The sequence below is a fragment of the Lathamus discolor genome, chromosome 1 (genome assembly GCF_037157495.1).
Source record: "Lathamus discolor isolate bLatDis1 chromosome 1, bLatDis1.hap1, whole genome shotgun sequence".
Classification (NCBI taxonomy): Eukaryota; Metazoa; Chordata; class Aves; order Psittaciformes; family Psittacidae; genus Lathamus; species Lathamus discolor.
The window spans coordinates 91,660,962-91,677,549 of record NC_088884.1 but is presented as its reverse complement, the minus strand read 5'-3'; the positions used below and the strand labels follow the sequence as shown (position 1 = coordinate 91,677,549).

General features: G+C 37.6%; 1 protein-coding gene across 11 annotated transcripts in view; it reads right to left on the bottom strand.

The window, feature by feature from the left end:
- Window positions 1–16,588, bottom strand: part of ANK2 (ankyrin 2) — a 242,099-nt gene that overhangs the window by 51,831 nt on the left and 173,680 nt on the right. For 8 of the 11 annotated variants that reach the window (XM_065686177.1, XM_065686190.1, XM_065686159.1 and 5 more), the window contains 3 exons: window positions 14,129–14,273; window positions 8,862–8,964; window positions 8,165–8,268 (listed from right to left, as the gene is read on the bottom strand). In XM_065686177.1, the coding sequence (XP_065542249.1) occupies window positions 8,165–8,268; window positions 8,862–8,964; window positions 14,129–14,273 (352 nt within the window). Of the gene's footprint in view, window positions 1–3,703; window positions 3,740–8,164; window positions 8,269–8,861; window positions 8,965–14,128; window positions 14,274–16,588 lie in introns of all 11 variants that reach the window. The other 3 variants (XM_065686210.1, XM_065686148.1, XM_065686200.1) reach the window with 1 other exon arrangement.

Here is a 16,588-nt window from a genome sequence, read left to right as displayed (position 1 = left end):
GGGACAAAGTTCCTGTGGTACATAAAGAATTTGCTGGGGAAGACAGTCTGGGTTATTCCTGCTTCAGGTAACGGCAAACCCACTCGTGGGATTGCTTTTGCTCAGGGACCCAAACATACTTGGTGGGTAATTAGGGAATATGGGGAAATCTGATGTGTACCTCAAGGGGATTTGATTTTAGGGGAAAACAGCCAATGAACTCAATTGTATGCTGTTGCCTGCTATGTAGCACTTTTATAGCCCACCAACTAGATACCTTCAGGTTACCAGCAACCAGCCCTGACTTCCCTCTGACCATCATCCCAACAAAGAATGAGCTTTGATGAAACCAGATGAGTTCTGAGGTATCATCAGCAGGCAACAATCCAACACTGCTCACAGCCTCTCCTGCTCTGAAAGACTGTTAGAAGAGATGGAGCCTGACACCACGGACCGACTGAACTCAGCAGCTTTATAGGGATTGGAATGCACTAAGGAATGATCTCTCTCTCTCTCTTTGTGTGTATATATGTATATGAGACAAGAGTGATGGTATATTAGAAAATGTGAGACCTGAGCATGACATGAATGGTATGGAATAAGGGGTGGATATTGTCCTGGGTTCAGCAGTAGCAGTCATTTTTCTCCTTCTTAGTAGCTGGTGCAATGCTGTGGTTTTGACTCTCAGCCTGAGAACAACACTGATAACACCAATGATTTTAGTTGTTGCTCAGTAATGTTTACTCTGACCAAGGACTTTCTGAGTCTCATGCTCTGCCAGGGAGGAGGGGAAGATGGGAGGAAGCAGAGACAGGACACCTGACCCAAACTAGCCAAAGAGTTATTCCATACCACAGCACATCATGCACAGTATATAAACTGGGGGCAGTTACCCAGAAGGGCTAGATCACTGCTCGGTCGGGCTGGGTATCAGTTGGCGGGTGGTGAGCGGTTGTATTCTCTTCCCTGGTTATTTCCCTTATTCATTATCATTATTGGTGGTAGCAGTAGTGGTTTGTGTTATACCTTAGTTACTGGACTGTTCTTATCTCAACATGTGGGAGTTACGTTCTTTCAATTCTCCTCTCCATCCTTCTGGGAGTGTGGGGAGGAGGGGGGGGAGTAAGCGAGCAGCTGCGTGGTTCTGGGTTGCCAGCTGGGCTTAAACTGCAACACTTCACTTTTCTCCTTTTCTTTTCTTTTCTTTTCTTTTCTTTTCTTTTCTTTTCTTTTCTTTTCTTTTCTTTTCTTTTCTTTTCTTTTCTTTTCTTTTCTTTTCTTTTCTTTTCTTTTCTTTTCTTTTCTTTTCTTTTCTTTCCTTTCCTTTCCTTTCCTTTCCTTTCCTTTCCTTTTTCTTTTTTCTTTTTTTTTTCTCTTCTCTTTTCTTTCATTTCTTTTTCCTTTTCTTTTCAAGAAAAATATAAATAACAAAAGCAATTCTTTTCTAGGAAAAGGTTACAGACTGCAGGGGAATCTATACATGCTTCTGTTAAACTCATGGTTAGCAGGTAGATCAAGCATTATCCAATCTCCTCTAATTTAGCAAAATTTACTCATAAATTAGAGAGAATTTTTAATTCTTTTAAATTCTAGAGCAATTGAAAACTACATACTTGCCATATGAAAGGTAACTGCATCAAATAACCTTGGCTACAGCACTGTTCTGGTTGAGGGCATATATAGAAGAACCCTAAATCTTTCAGGCTGTTTCTATGCCTTCTACAGAGAGCAGAGAAAATGGATCCACTCAAACAAAACACAGACAATATGTACGCACTGGATTTATCCACCTTACAAGGACAAAATGTTGTGGTGTATTTTCATAAAATAGCTGCATTTCAGATCTGAGCCCAAGTTATTTATTTTGCTAATTTTATTCATGCAGAATTAACTTGGTTTTATTCTGCATCTGTGCTCATTTGAAAGATAATATCAGGTTGAACAAATAAACTAAAAACTGAACATGTCAATAGTGGGGAGGGTGGTGTGAAAACAGGTACTCATTGTGTGATACTTATTGTATGATTTATTGTCTGCCAGGTAGAGAGAGCCTTGGGCGACATGGTCTAGGGTGAGGTGCCCTGGCAGGGAGTTGGAACTAGATGATCTCAGGGTCCTTTCCAAACCAAACCATTCTACAATTCTATGATTTGTTAAGAATCAGTGTCACGTAAATAGCTTCGTAGAACAGTCACAGTGTCAGGTGGCTGCGAATGCAAGCATGTTAGCACTCTAACACACGTCTTATTCTGCAGAATCATTTGAGGAGCCATGCAAACCCAGCATCTTTGCAAATTGCCTTTCTAGAACAGGCAATAGTTCTGTGAACACACAGAGTAGGCCAAATCAATACACCACCACTTTCATACGCTCAGTTCGGGTGCAATTATCTTTTCAGCTAGGCAGGCACACATGCTCTCATCAGGTAGCAGGAAGCAAGAAAAAGCTCTAACTAGAGCACATCCATATAGACACATTTAAGAACTTTTCTGCATATATTGTCTTAATTTTTAAAAGAAACTGGGAAACAAGGAGATAGCAGCAATTCAGTGTTAGTCGCAGAGTGAAGAAGTAGAAACAATCAGGGTGCTTCAGCCATTGTAAAGTGTTCAGCTGGAGAGGAAAACTGACAAAGTCTGAAATTAAGAAACAATGCCTTGATCCAGCTCCTGCTGAAGTCAACAGCAAGTTATTCAACAACCCCAATGTGCTTTCCATCAGGCTGCAACTATGCCATACATCAACAAGGCAAAATACACATTCCAGGAGGACAAAAAACATGATCCTACACAGGAAACCACTAGAGTGTTAACTTCTGGTAACATTGTCTTCACTGCACAGGTCAACTAAAGTGAGATTGTGTGACACGACCTAAAAAATACGGGTTTGTAGTTTAAGCTTTTATTTAATAATTTTACATTTAAGATGAACATTTAAGAAGATTTTCACCTTTATACAGTTCTGTTAAAGGAGATGAAAAGGCACTGTGCCAACAGTTTGCCAAGTGAAGGTCATCTCCTTCCATTGCGTAGGTGCTTCAGGTGTTCTACAGAGGACACGATGTGCCAGTGATTCAATCACTGATTAACTGAGGTCACACAAAAAATGCATCTGGCATGAAAAAATAAATATACTGGGTCTGTGCTGTTATTCTGCTAGTTTTAATAGGGTGGCACAATTCGGAAAATATGGCTTAGGGACTGCATTTGCATTATTTTTTATATAGATAAGGGATATAAAAGCCTCCTTAAGCAATATAACAGCTAAAACTAAACCTATCTGCAATGGTTTGGGTTAATTAGTGGGCAGAGAGGTGGAGTCCTTGCTTTTAATAATATTAAACCATGCCACCACAGAGAAAATGTCTTGTTCATTAACAATGTCTTGTTAATTAAATCAATGGTTCAATCTAGAAATCTATAAGGAGCTTTGTTAAGAGTCTTTTTAAGAGACTTATTTTGCATCCAGTATTTTTTACTTACAGAGAACAGAGCAGATGAGAGAAAGTGGACACTTACTGTCTAAGCAGATAAATATGGCCATGGGTAACTGCTGTTACAGATACTACGGCCATGTGTAGCAGTAATTACTGCTAGTCTCTTTTCTCTTGGCTAACATGCATTATCAAAACACTAAAGCATCCTGAAGTGAGGTAAGAGAGGAAAATAAACAGGGTGGGTGAGAAGTGCAATGTATTATAGAAAGAAATTATGCAGAAGTTCACCTGCTGTTGTCATGATCAAGATATGGAGAAGACCGTCTGTAATAGGACAGATGATTTAACATCAAAAAGGAAAAGAAAGGGGAAAAAAAAGAATGAGTTAAATGAAATATTGAAATATTGGAAAAATGAAACAGATTTCTAAACTAAACACATGAACATATACATATATATGCATATTCATTACACATGAAAAGGTAGGAGACAGTAGTATGGAAAATAAGCCTACGCGGACATCCTTGGTTACAAAGGATTACTACTAGTAGAGCAATAAAGCTAGAGGGATCTGGTTTCTCTACACACATTCTCAAACTGGAAGTCAGATACCTAAAATGTACACTTAGAGCCCGAGTACACCTTCTAGAACTAGATTAGGTGAAATGCAGCATGGTTTAGGTATCCACATCTAAAATTTGGCCACTGTATATCAAGGGGTAAGGTATCTAAGATAATTCCAGCCACTGTTTCTGATAACACAATAAACCATGAGTTTCTTTTCTTCAAATGTCCTATTAATATATTCTGTCATCCACTTTCTTCCATTTCAGAATGTTTCTTGTCCTCCTTTTGTTCTGCACTACAAAATGACAAATTTCAAACTTTCACTTTGACCTGTTTAGGCTCCTAGCAATGTGTCACATTGTCAGTTAGTTCTTTGATGATGTTTTTTATTATACATATCTCCGTTGCCACTTTCTTCCACTGACATAAACAGCCACTTGCTATTCAGGAAACAGACCCACTCTTCTGCCTGATTGTGACTTTCTGAACAAAGGTCATAAAGGCTATGGTATAATTCGAAATCATTCAGACTTTCAGATTTAAGAAATGACTATCAGCTGGTCGCTGCCAGGTCCTGTTTCCATAACTATTACCCAGAAAATTAATCTCATACTGGAGAAAACAACATCATGGATTCAAAATACAACACTTGAAATATATTTTGTTTACCTTGTTAACAAGGATCCAGCCTCCTTTTTTGCAGATACGCAGCTAAGAATGATAATTCACATTATTTGTCACAGTTCAAGCTGCCCACTCCCTTATCTTTCTCCCTTTTCCACTGATGGAAGCAACAACTTCCACAAAGGTAGACTCACTAATAATACCCAGCTACTTAATTTTGTCAGATAAAAGTACTGACACACTTGGATCACCAATTAGTAAAAAATTTGTTTAAAAAATTATATAAAATAAATCAATATTTGTCATTAAACCAAAGTTTTACCATAAGCAAGTCAGAGTTGGAAAAGCTGGAGAGTTACTACAAATCTTGCTCTAGAACAAAAAAACCAATCATGAACTAAGAGGTCCTTCCTCACAATGCCATGTTCCTGACAGTGTATCAGATTTGCCTCTTATCCACCATACCTTTACATATTTGTCAGTAAAATTCTCAGAAATATAAGCTATACAAAAAAATTATGGAAATTTTTTTCACTGTATCACCAGAAGCCAGATATGAAAACAACATCGTTTTGCACATAATTTATACTTTAAAATCCTACAGTCAGCCTTACCTTTACCATTCACACTTCACTACTGCGGGGCAAGAACATGATACTGTCAAGCAACATCTAAATGCTGCAAGTGAAGTCTTTCAGTTCAGTGGTTTTTTGCCTTCCAACTTAATGAAAATATGTGCTCTTTTACAACAGGATATTGTGAGGTATGAGACTAAAACTGCAAAATGCATTTGCATTTATGTAGATATTAGTTCTGCCTGTCATAACACTTCATCAGGAAATTATGTGTAATATCCCCTTAATATTACTAAGCAAAGCAATAAAACTCTTATTGGATATTTAGTACTCAAACTTTCTGGCATATTCAGAGATTCTTAACTTTGCTCAACATGTTAGATCAGACAGTTTTATCAGAAGTGGATCTAATTTGCTGACAAGTAGTTTAAATGCAGGAATTACTACTTTTTCCTTCAGCCAATGTATGAAATTATTTGGAAACTGCTGGGCATGTAAAATGACCAGGAGATGGTGAGCATCAAAAACGTGTTATCTCTTAAGAGATATTTATTTCCTTGTTTTTAAAATAGCTGCCCAGGGCCCTAACCAAAGATCTTGCTTTTCTTTCTTTATTGATGAAATTATCAACATACTGAAACAACAGTTCTATTTAAATTTTAACTGGATGGTTACAACATTTTCCGCTTCTGAAATTTCAAGCATAGGAGAAGTTTTGGTTAGTTATGCAAAGGGTGAAATATACATCTGTGAAATACCACACCAAAAGAACAATCCTCTCTAGATTTACCTTTTTCCTTGGGGGTGTTACACTGTGATCCACCCCTGCAATGGGAGATCAGTAGGAACTCAGCACCAATCTGGGGTTAGCCACTGAAGTGCTGCAGGTTAAGAATACTGTCTTCTTTTTTTTCAGATTGCACAGAATACAAAATTAAGATAATCTGTGTCAAATAAAGTACTGTTCAATGCTTTGCTGATGTGTTACTTTATGAAAACATGGTCTAAATTTAATATATTTCCAGTGTCCCAGGCAAAACTGAGGCCATATCCTTGCTTTAAGCCACTAACAATGTATATAGGATTTCTTTTCCAACACTAAGAATTTTCTTTCATGACAGATATATACTACTTCAGTGCGTGCACCTGAAATGCCAGCAGTGCTGCTAGTTCACAAGAACCTGATAATGGAGCATGTCTGCATAGGAAGGAGGGTGTAGGTCACAAGAGGGGCATAAATAACAAACGTACTTGTTTTTTCCAGCTAAGTAAATGCAAAAATCACTCACACGGTACTTCTATGATTATTTCACTTTTAAAATAAGGACTCACAAGCAGAACTCTATTGGTCAATGTATTTTCCTAAAAAAGAGGTGTAAACAAGAGGCACCCAACAGTTTATGATAACTTAATGACCTGGACAAGTCTAAGCAAGATAAAAATGAAGTGTTGCACAGTCTTTCCCATAGGCTAAGTAATCATTACTAAAGGTTTATTTACTACAATATTTAGTGGCAAGTTGGTTGGTAGTGTAAGAAGAACATAATTATTTGTGTCATATTAAATGTCACTATTTTTTATAAGGCTGCAGACATTATTGCTCCTATTAAAATCCAATATTCTTATTCTACCACTAGCACCCTGGTCATCCAGAAAGGTCTAAATATCACTAATATTTTTTAAAAGAAAAATACAAAATGACTGCACATCCAAGAAATAAATGCCACTCTCCTAGATAGTATCTAGTTTATCCTTTGCAATCACTGGTGAGACCTACCTTTCTGATAGTGAAAAATAACACATCCTTTTGAAACAGTCTGTGAACTATTTAGGGTTTGAATAAACCGCCAAAACAATTTTAAAGCTTACATTCTGACATAAATATAGACACATAAACCATACATAACGCATATATTAAGTATTTCTGTTAGATTTGTTAGTTTGGATCTGAAGAAAAGCAAATCCAAACAGCACTGGTCACAGCCAAATACCCTGCTACCAACTAACAATCAAACTTCTCATATGTGTCACAAATCAGTCAATTTGAAATTGCAATAAGACAATATTGTTTCTCTTCTAGACCAGGACTGTCATTCCAAATGGGACTCCAAAGTTATTTTTTGAAAGACATGGACTCTTGCAAGATTGTTGCAAATTCATTTGCAATTTATAATAAAATCTTTCTCTTTGTGATGTCCAGCCATGCTGCGTACAATGCAGCTCCACAGAAATTAGATGCTTTTTCATTAAATCAGTTTCTTATGAATTCACCTGCACATGCCTTATCAAATCTGACAACAGGACACAAGTGTAGAATTTAGTGTAAAGAATAAAACCACTTAAAATTCAGTAAGTAAGAGCACTTAAAACAAATGCACCCATATTTTGAGGCAACCAGGATAAACTTTGTAAGTATGAATTTGTCTGGGCCTGCATTTTGACCTCTCTCACTCTGTTTCAGTCAGCTTGCCTGAATGAAAAAGCTTACAAAGAGTCAGTTGTGAGAATACACAAATATAGTGGCCAAATAATCGTAAAGCACATGATGATTAGGTTGCTTGTCCATTCCACAGTTCATGTCATTTAAATCATGACAAACACTAGAGCTGATGCTTACCTAAACTACTTCACTAGCAGAGGAAGTACTAATCATCTAGAGTGATTAGGCCCTTGGTTTTAATTACCAACTTTTAAAAGGCACTGTATTTATGTCTCCATAAAACCCACACAAATGTATGAATCCATGTGTCAATAACTCATTCCTCTTGAACATGACGAAAAGCTCTTTCAGTGCATTTCAGTGGATAGTCTTGACACTCAGGTTTGCTTGATCATCAGAGCCTAAGAGATCATAACAAGTTACTGACAGCTCTCAGAGGCAATGAATTAAAATATGACGCGTGGTTAAGCATCAGTTGAAGCTGCTGCCATTGTAGGTATTCTGTTTCTCTTTTTTCAGTATAAAGCTAATTGATATACTCACCCTGAATGAATAGGGCTGGAAGAAAGAGCCACATTGTCCAAGTTTTCAGGGCCCCAGCTTAAGCGATATGAATTCCTTTCAGCTTCTTTGACCACAGTTGTTACCTTCGTAAGCAAAAAAAAACTTCTTTTTACTACAATAAAATCAATTCATCAATCAAACAATAAGAAGATATATTTTGCATAGTAATGCCTAAAGCCTTTAAACATTTTTAAAGAGAACAGAGTAATAATAGCATTAAGATATTAGAAACCACTTACTGGAACATTTTGTACTTGCTCAAAGTAATCATATGTCAGTGTTTCCAGTGACATGAATGCTTTGATTTACCAAAGGGGCATTTCCCAAAATCTGTTTTCTTGTTTGTTTAACTACAAGCATGCTTCTTTGAGGACAATGGCCTTGAGTTCATTAAATGACCTGAATATTTAGCCCAATGGCTGTTAGTATCATTCAAAAATCAGTTAATCTGGAGAATGTTATGAAGACAGTCCCTCTACTATATTCACACAGCTTAGCCATTTATGTTGGAGTACAGTTTAATATTGCACAGCATAATACACTATTAAATATCAATGGAAATTAGATTTATATTAAAATAAAGCAGCATACACAACATGGTATTATTAGTACAACTAAAACTGTAATCTTTTTATATTTCTGTGTTTATAAGTGAACTTAAAGAGAATTTGCTTACCTGCTGGCTGGGGATTACAACTGTGTCGTCAATCATGGCACTGTCCCTCAGATGGGAGACATGGCTCAGTGTGTGGGACCTGTCTGAACTGAAGGATCGCAGGCTGGTAGGTTGGTAGGATGCCAGAGCAATGCATCAGCAGCACAGATGATGTTGTAACGGTTTCATGATAGATCGAGTGGGAGAATGAAAAAAGCATGCTATTAGCAATATGATGCAGCTTCCAGGGGGAGTAAAAGTTACAGGGGAAAAAACAGGGCTTTGCAAATCTGTGGTATGCTACGTTGCTGACCAAGGGCCACAAAGTCTTTTGACTGACTGATCTGCTTCAAAATGCAGAACCTAAAGATTAATCTAGATGACAGTTTATTTTATATTCACAAATACTTTATACTTGGCTTTGTGGCATGATAGTTTCCTTATAATAAAGAGCATTAATTTATTTGAAGTAAGGCTCTCCAAAGAAGTTCTTTTTCCAGAAAGTCACAAAAGCACACCATTAGGGAAAACCAGAATGCTAATAACTGAAAAAAAAAGCTGAAAGGACCCTTTCTGAAGCTTTGTTATGAATTACTCTCTCCCTTTAAGACTGTAAATAAGTAAGCTTGATGTTGTCCCCTGGAAGGTACACACAGCAAGGTGAATTGTGGCCAGCCGCAAGCTCCTGTGTGAAACAAAACTCATTCTCATTATGCCAACAGCATCTTTAGAGAGGAAGTCCAAATGTGAGCAGTGCTGTCTTTGTAAGTACACACAGCCCTTCAGAAAACTGGTTGCTGTAGCAATGGGAGATGCAAGGCTGTAAATAAGCTGCTTCCAAGCACTGGCTCAGAATGTAACTGCAGTATACGCTAGCAAAAAGGCAAAAAAAGACAAATAAGACACCACAGAAGGACATATTGAGGTAAACGGGGTTTCTGCTACCAAACAGCACTAGTTTTGTCCTTTAAATAATTACCAGCAGCAGTATTACAATAGTGATTTTTTAAAAAACAGATCAACCACCTTCCGATGTTGTATGTGTACTCTGTGATGTTGTTCTGTACCTTGAGGAATATAGGACCTGTCACTGAAGGACATGGTTTATTTTTCATGGCTTACACATCCATGAGTAGTGTTTATCATGACTAATGCACTGGATCAGAACAATAGGCCATTTAGCTCAACACATCAAATTTTAAGGGATAATTCTTTAGCAGCAGTTAGCAGTAAGAAAGTCGTGTACATTATGGACACAAGATTCAAGTGCTTTAAGAGCAGATCTTGTTGGAAATCAATTTTTACCATCTGATTCAGACCAGCAAGCCTTTTTTAACAACAGCTACACTCACTCCATCAGTTTCTGATGCATTTTTAGAGGGAAATGGTTCTCTTATTTTTATTAACAATATATGACATTGAAGAATAACCAATGCTATTGATCACCGACTTATACCAATGGCCTATTTAGCATACTAGATGGAGTGTGCAAAACTGAAAGCAACGACAGGTATTACACAAGTACGAGCCTTAGGAAAGTCTTGAGAAAAAGAAACAAAAAATAAATCATCTCTTACATGTCATGAAACAGAATCTTGACTGAAGAGTATATTGGTTAAACATTTTAGTGTGAATTGGGTAGGCAGAGTACACCTTGCTTGTTCACAACATGAGTACTTCAGTGAACGTTTGTTCTTTGGTTGAAAAATAAACCCCAGTAGCAGACCCCATTTGCCATCGTTATCCTTGATTCACTGCAATGTTTGACACTTTCAGAACTGCTTTTTTGCGCCATGCAATGCTTGTAAGTGGTTCGCCATCCAAGTTGTAGGTTCTGCTATTCAGCTAATGTCATGTCCTGGACAGATATTGAATGAAAGGAAGCATGTACTAGATCTGATTAGTTATCTATCTGTAAGGTGATTTTGTCCATATACTCCTGCAAGTACCCAGCACTGCTACTGCCACCACTACGAGTAAGCCACTATGTTGCACCTGTATGCAAGCTCCAGTAAATATCCAGTCTATTGAGGGTATAGACTTTATCTACAGGCAAGGTATGCACAAGCATGACTGTGGTCTGCAGTACATTAGAAATTTTAATTTTGTCCTACACTTAATTTCGAAACTAGTGTTCAGGTGACATCGCTCCTCTTCTGTGTGCTGCACCAGCTAAACCAGTAGTTAAAAGGTTTGCACTTCTGAGGCTTAAAAATAAAGGTACTGATTCAAGCAAGAGTCCAGTTACAGAAGAGCAGTGGCATGGAACAGAATTTACTGTTTATTATTGTAATAAGTCCTCAGGGACCCTGTGGAAAAAAAAACCAAAAACCAACCCAAACCTATATCACAGATACAACTAATGTCTGAATACAGGCTTTTTTTTTTTCAAATCTGTTTGATAAATCTTTATTCACGTGGTTTGTGGGGTCAACAGTACCCAGCCCCAGAGACTGAATTTTGGAATCCAGGAATGCCACAAAGCTCCTGAACATAAGAGCACGTCTTATCCATATTAGGTTATGCACAGGCATGTGTCAGCCACCTCTTCTAAGCCCTGAAAAAAGCCTAGGTGGTATCCAGAAAATAAGAGCAGCATGCTCTAGCCAAGTTTCTAATCTGGGTGACTGAGAAACCATGTTGCACTACACATACATTTGCCAGCCTAGACAGGGCTCTAGCAATTGCTAGTCCACTTGACTGTATCTCCTGTTGTGGGAAGTGCATGTTGTTTCAGAAGCTGGGAAAAGAGACCAGTATAATTGAAAACTCATTAAATCAGCCTTGAAAATATTTCTCAGTAAGACTGAAAACCTTCCTCACACCTACCATACATCAGAAAGGTGGAAAGGTTGTAAAATGAATCAGAGCCTTTTCAAATACTGGTGATCTGATATGGCCTGTTTCAGCTCTGGCTCTCAATATCCAGAGGGAGAATCCAGCTAGTGTACTCCATTCTCTTTATTTTTTATTCTATCACTATTTCTCCATGTAGAGAAGGAAAATGGCTAAGCTTCCCAGCAGCGTGGTAACAGCCAGCTCCTGGCTGTTGTGATCTACTGCAACCTTCCTGACCCTTGCTAACAGTTCCTTCATAAGAACCAGGGAAGTTTCTGTGGGACAGTTGCTGTGTCACACTGTGACCTTTCTAGACAGAGCAGCTGGATCCATATTTCCCACTACATATCAGACTCCTTTGAAACTATAACTATCTCCAACTGCAGTGTCGTTCACTTGGTTCTCCACATCAACTTTCTGGCATACAGCAGGCCTCCAAAATGGATGAACAAAGACAGGTGCCATAGAAGGATATAGAGACAACACATTTTCATGCTGTGTAATACCTACCTGGGCATGGTGCTAATGAAAGCATATGAAGAAGAATGAAGGGGACAGAAAAATAAAATAAATAGGGGAGATGGTTACGAAAGAAAAATACATGTTTTTAAATCAAATTGTTTAATGCATAAGATTACATGAGTCTAGACTACTAATACTATTTTGCTCTAATGAATTTCTTGAAAAATCAAAGCCAGTATAACACAATAAAAATCACATTAATAGAAAAGCAAAAAAAAAAAAAAAAAAAGCTGCCCCTGTGAAATCTCTTACAACCAGTAACCTGACAGTGACAGAAAATGAGACCATGGAGTCAGAAAAATGTACTTTTTTTCTCTTATTCTTTCTTCCTTTAGAATTTCGCTTCATCTCAAAATAATCATGCTTGATACAGGATGTGAAATGATTTTCATACATCACAAAATAAAACACATAAATTACATGCCAGTGAAAATCTACTAATATTCACTGACTGTACTTAAAACCTAAAATATTCTAAATGGGAGCAGAAACTGGCTTGACACTTGCCTGCCCCAATCATTTCTATACAACTTAAAATAAAATTTAAAAAAATTTCATTACCACTAATGGGGCATGATAAAGGTTTTGATTTGTAAGCATCCTGCTGTAGTTCATAAACATTCTCCAACATTTAAAAAGCCACACCGTCACTTTGTTTTCAGTGGATTCACTGGAGCTGTCTAAAAACCAACAAAGACTCCAAGCTCATAAGACCTGAATGCTGAAGGCTTTACACATGCTGGGAGGCAAAGCAAACTGTTTCCTGACATCTTTTCTTCCTGGAGCAATTCATAGCCTACTGAAGTAAACAGAATGGATTTGACTGATTTCACTGAGCTTTGTAAATACTTCCAGAATAAAAATCAAGACTGGAAAATGAGGTAGGTTAAAAACTCCTTCTGTTGCCAAGACTTCAACATTTTTTTTTTTTTTTTTTTCCTTTTAGTGAACCCTAATTCTGAAGGCAGTAATCCTGGAGACATTACTGACTTACACTAGACACTGTCATTTTCAAACAGGGATGTCTGGGTAAACCAGAACTGTGGGTGTTAATCTGCCAGTTTGAGTCCGCACTTATACCTACTAGTAAAGACTCTTCTCCTGAAAAGGGAGCTCCGTTGTTTGGTTTTTTTATACCATAGTGTCATTCTTTAAAATAATTAAAATAAAATAAAATAAAAAATTAAAGTCACAGGCATTATTATTCCACAAATGAGAAACTTAAGAGAAAAAAAGACTTAAGTTCAACTTGTCAAATATAAGCAAATCAATAAGTTTTCTGAACTGAACATACAAATTATTTATTTATTTTTTTACAACATCAATACTGTGCTGTGCCAGTAGAAGGAAAATTATTCTCTTTCCTGCTACTTCAACTATGATGGAAGAGAAAGAGCTAATGTGCTTGCTAAAAACATACTCACTGCCAACCCGATATGGAATGACCAAGTGCATTGCTCCTTTCTTTATATCTATAGCTAGCGCACTACTCTAAAAAACCAGCTTACCTAATGCTAAAACACCCTCTCCACCTATCCCACCCATCCTGACTCATGACCAGAAAAGATGAGGATGAATCATAAACCCTCTCCATAGACAGCTAGATACTTTGCCTGACCACCAAGACAATAAAGCAAGCTATGCCTTTTCAAGAACCAAATAAGAATCACAAAGTCTTCACTAGACTCTGAGTACAGTATTAGTGCCAACTGTATGCACTTCTGGACTGGTCTGGAAATATTCCTCCTGACCAGACTTTATTCCTACCATGTGGCAAGTGCCACGCTGACATACTCAACAAAGAAATGTTGACAAGTGCATCCCATATCTCCCTTAGATAAAGAACAGTCCCCAAGAACAGGATTTCAAATATTTAGAACAAAATATGCGCAGAATTATCATAAGAAAGGATGCGTTCAGGCAAATACCTGTCAGATCGTCCTCCTTCCAAGCTGTACCTTAGGTAGTTCATACCATCTAAGAACTGGCTGCTTGGTAAAGAGTCATCTCCTAGTTCTCTGAGGTCTTCTGGTCTAAGGTACTCTCCTCCATCTCCTGTCATGGTGTCATCACCTTTAAACCAATCACAAAGGGACAGAGATAAGCACACACACAAGTTTATTTCATTTCCATGCTGGAATCAAACAGCTGGATGGTACAATAAACAGGAAAGCATTTTCCACTCAGGAAACACTGCAAATCACAAGCAATTAATGTATTTAATGAAATTGGCATATCAAGCAAGATCAAAACAAAAACACATATTGAAACCAAAATGATTAATGAATTAGATTTAATCTCATTTTTTCCTATTGCACTTACTGGTTGGTAAGGGCCAAATTTCTTTGCTAGTCTCTAAAGCATGGTCTCTCCGTTCCCTTACTCATTTTAGCTCTCTGGACACAACTATACTGTATCACAGCCTGCCAGTTTATGATTAAATACAACCACTTACTTGCCTAAACCACGTATTTTCAGCTGAAAAGGTGTTTCCTGTGGCCTTATGCCTGACAGTTGCAAATCCTAACTTAAACTCCGTTGTCCAAACTCCACATGATATGAGGCTGTCTCACTCATGTTCCAATATCCTTTTGTGATCAGCAAAAATATTGTTATTTCAAAAACATGTCAATATCCAGAAAATGAAAATAAGCTCACATGCATAGACAGTAATGATCATTAATCAGAAAAGTACTTGAAAATGAATAAGAGCCTAAATGATCATTGGTTATCTGACATAGTTACCTTTTTGCATATACTCTTAATAACAGGATTGTGTTGTTTGGTTGTTTTTTTTCCTTAGGTACAAAATTCTTTTCCCCAGGGAATTCTGTCTATGTGAAGTCACAGTTTGCTTTTCCCCAGCAGACTAACAAAACAGCTCACATTGCCAAGCAGTATGTAGATGTTTCTTTTCTTTCCCATTTGCAACACTGTTTCCACAGTTTCAGGTTTTCCCAATGGTTAACTAGTGCGGTATGAAACTGCCACAGCCTTGGCGTGGCCCCCAGAACCACACAGCATGACTCGGCCCACTGCAATCTTCACAATTTCTCATTTTCTAAGCTGCATGGGCAAACATCAAGAACTTGAAGCTCAGTTACATGAAGATGACTACAACTGTTACACAGGAAGTCTTCAGGGGCTACTCATTCCAGCTGCAGTAATGCACCCTGGCATGCTAAGAAACGCAAAGGGTTATAAAGGGTAGGCAAGTAGTATCCATGCTGCTTCAAACAGAATTCATTTGGGCATCAGGACAGATGCCACTTGTGTTATTTAAAGTCTTAATAAAACAATTATTGTTACTGCTTCTAATTCTGGTAGAGCACCTTCCCTCCTTCCCTCTACCAGCTGTCCAAAATGTTATCAGTATTACAAGCTATAGGAGAGATGCTCACTACAAAAGGAAGAAATCTTGATATCTATTTTCATGCAAAAATCAAAAAAGCTTTTCTAGCTTGATGATTCTGCTAATAAATAATACATTTATAATTTCTCATCTAAAACCAAATAACCTTTGGGAGCTTTTAAGATTTTTTTGTAGACACAAACACTATATGCAAAAATGAGGTCTAAATCTTTTCCGTGTAACACCAAGAGCTGTTGAAAATTCCATCTGTCCACATTAAGAGGGAGAAACTGGCACGGTTTCACATAAAACAATAAAATGCATTTAATCATTGCATGTTTCCTGTCTTCTGACAGATGATACCTCCTGTTGTCCTGGGAATATCCCATTATAAAGCACAGGGCTTAGTAAAAACTTGGAAGGTATTAAGGCAGGATTGTTAATCAAACAGTAAAAGGAATTTCAAGTTATATTTCAAATAAACTAGATACTTATAATCATGCCAGACATTCCATCTATACTAGAAACAAAGGCAAAATCTTCACCACTTCCTTCACACCCACATCCTTTAAAAAATAGGTCTAAACTCTACTCTTATTTCAGCTTTGGCCTCTCATCTGAGAGCTGTCAATGACGGGTCTATGTAAGACAAGCTGGTGTATATGATGTCAAACGCAAACAGTAATCAAACTATACATGAGTATTTCACAATATCATCAGACCTTTTATCTGCTGGTACTACAGCTTACTTGCTAGCATGCTAGTATTGAGCACGTGAACTAGAGGTTAAACTCACTCCCCGCCAACACCTTGTGCCCTTCCATCTTTCCTGAATGAGATGAACTCCCAGAACAAGTAGCACCTCCTAGTATATGAAAGGAAAAAAGTACATATTTAAGCCTAAATGATGGTGCAGCAATATAACATTTCATACAATTGCAGTTATCCACGTATCTTACTTCCTGCTTTGCAGGGCAATTGCACCTACGCGGAGGGAATTACTCTGAGTCTGTGTAACAAGCACACATTCATCCTG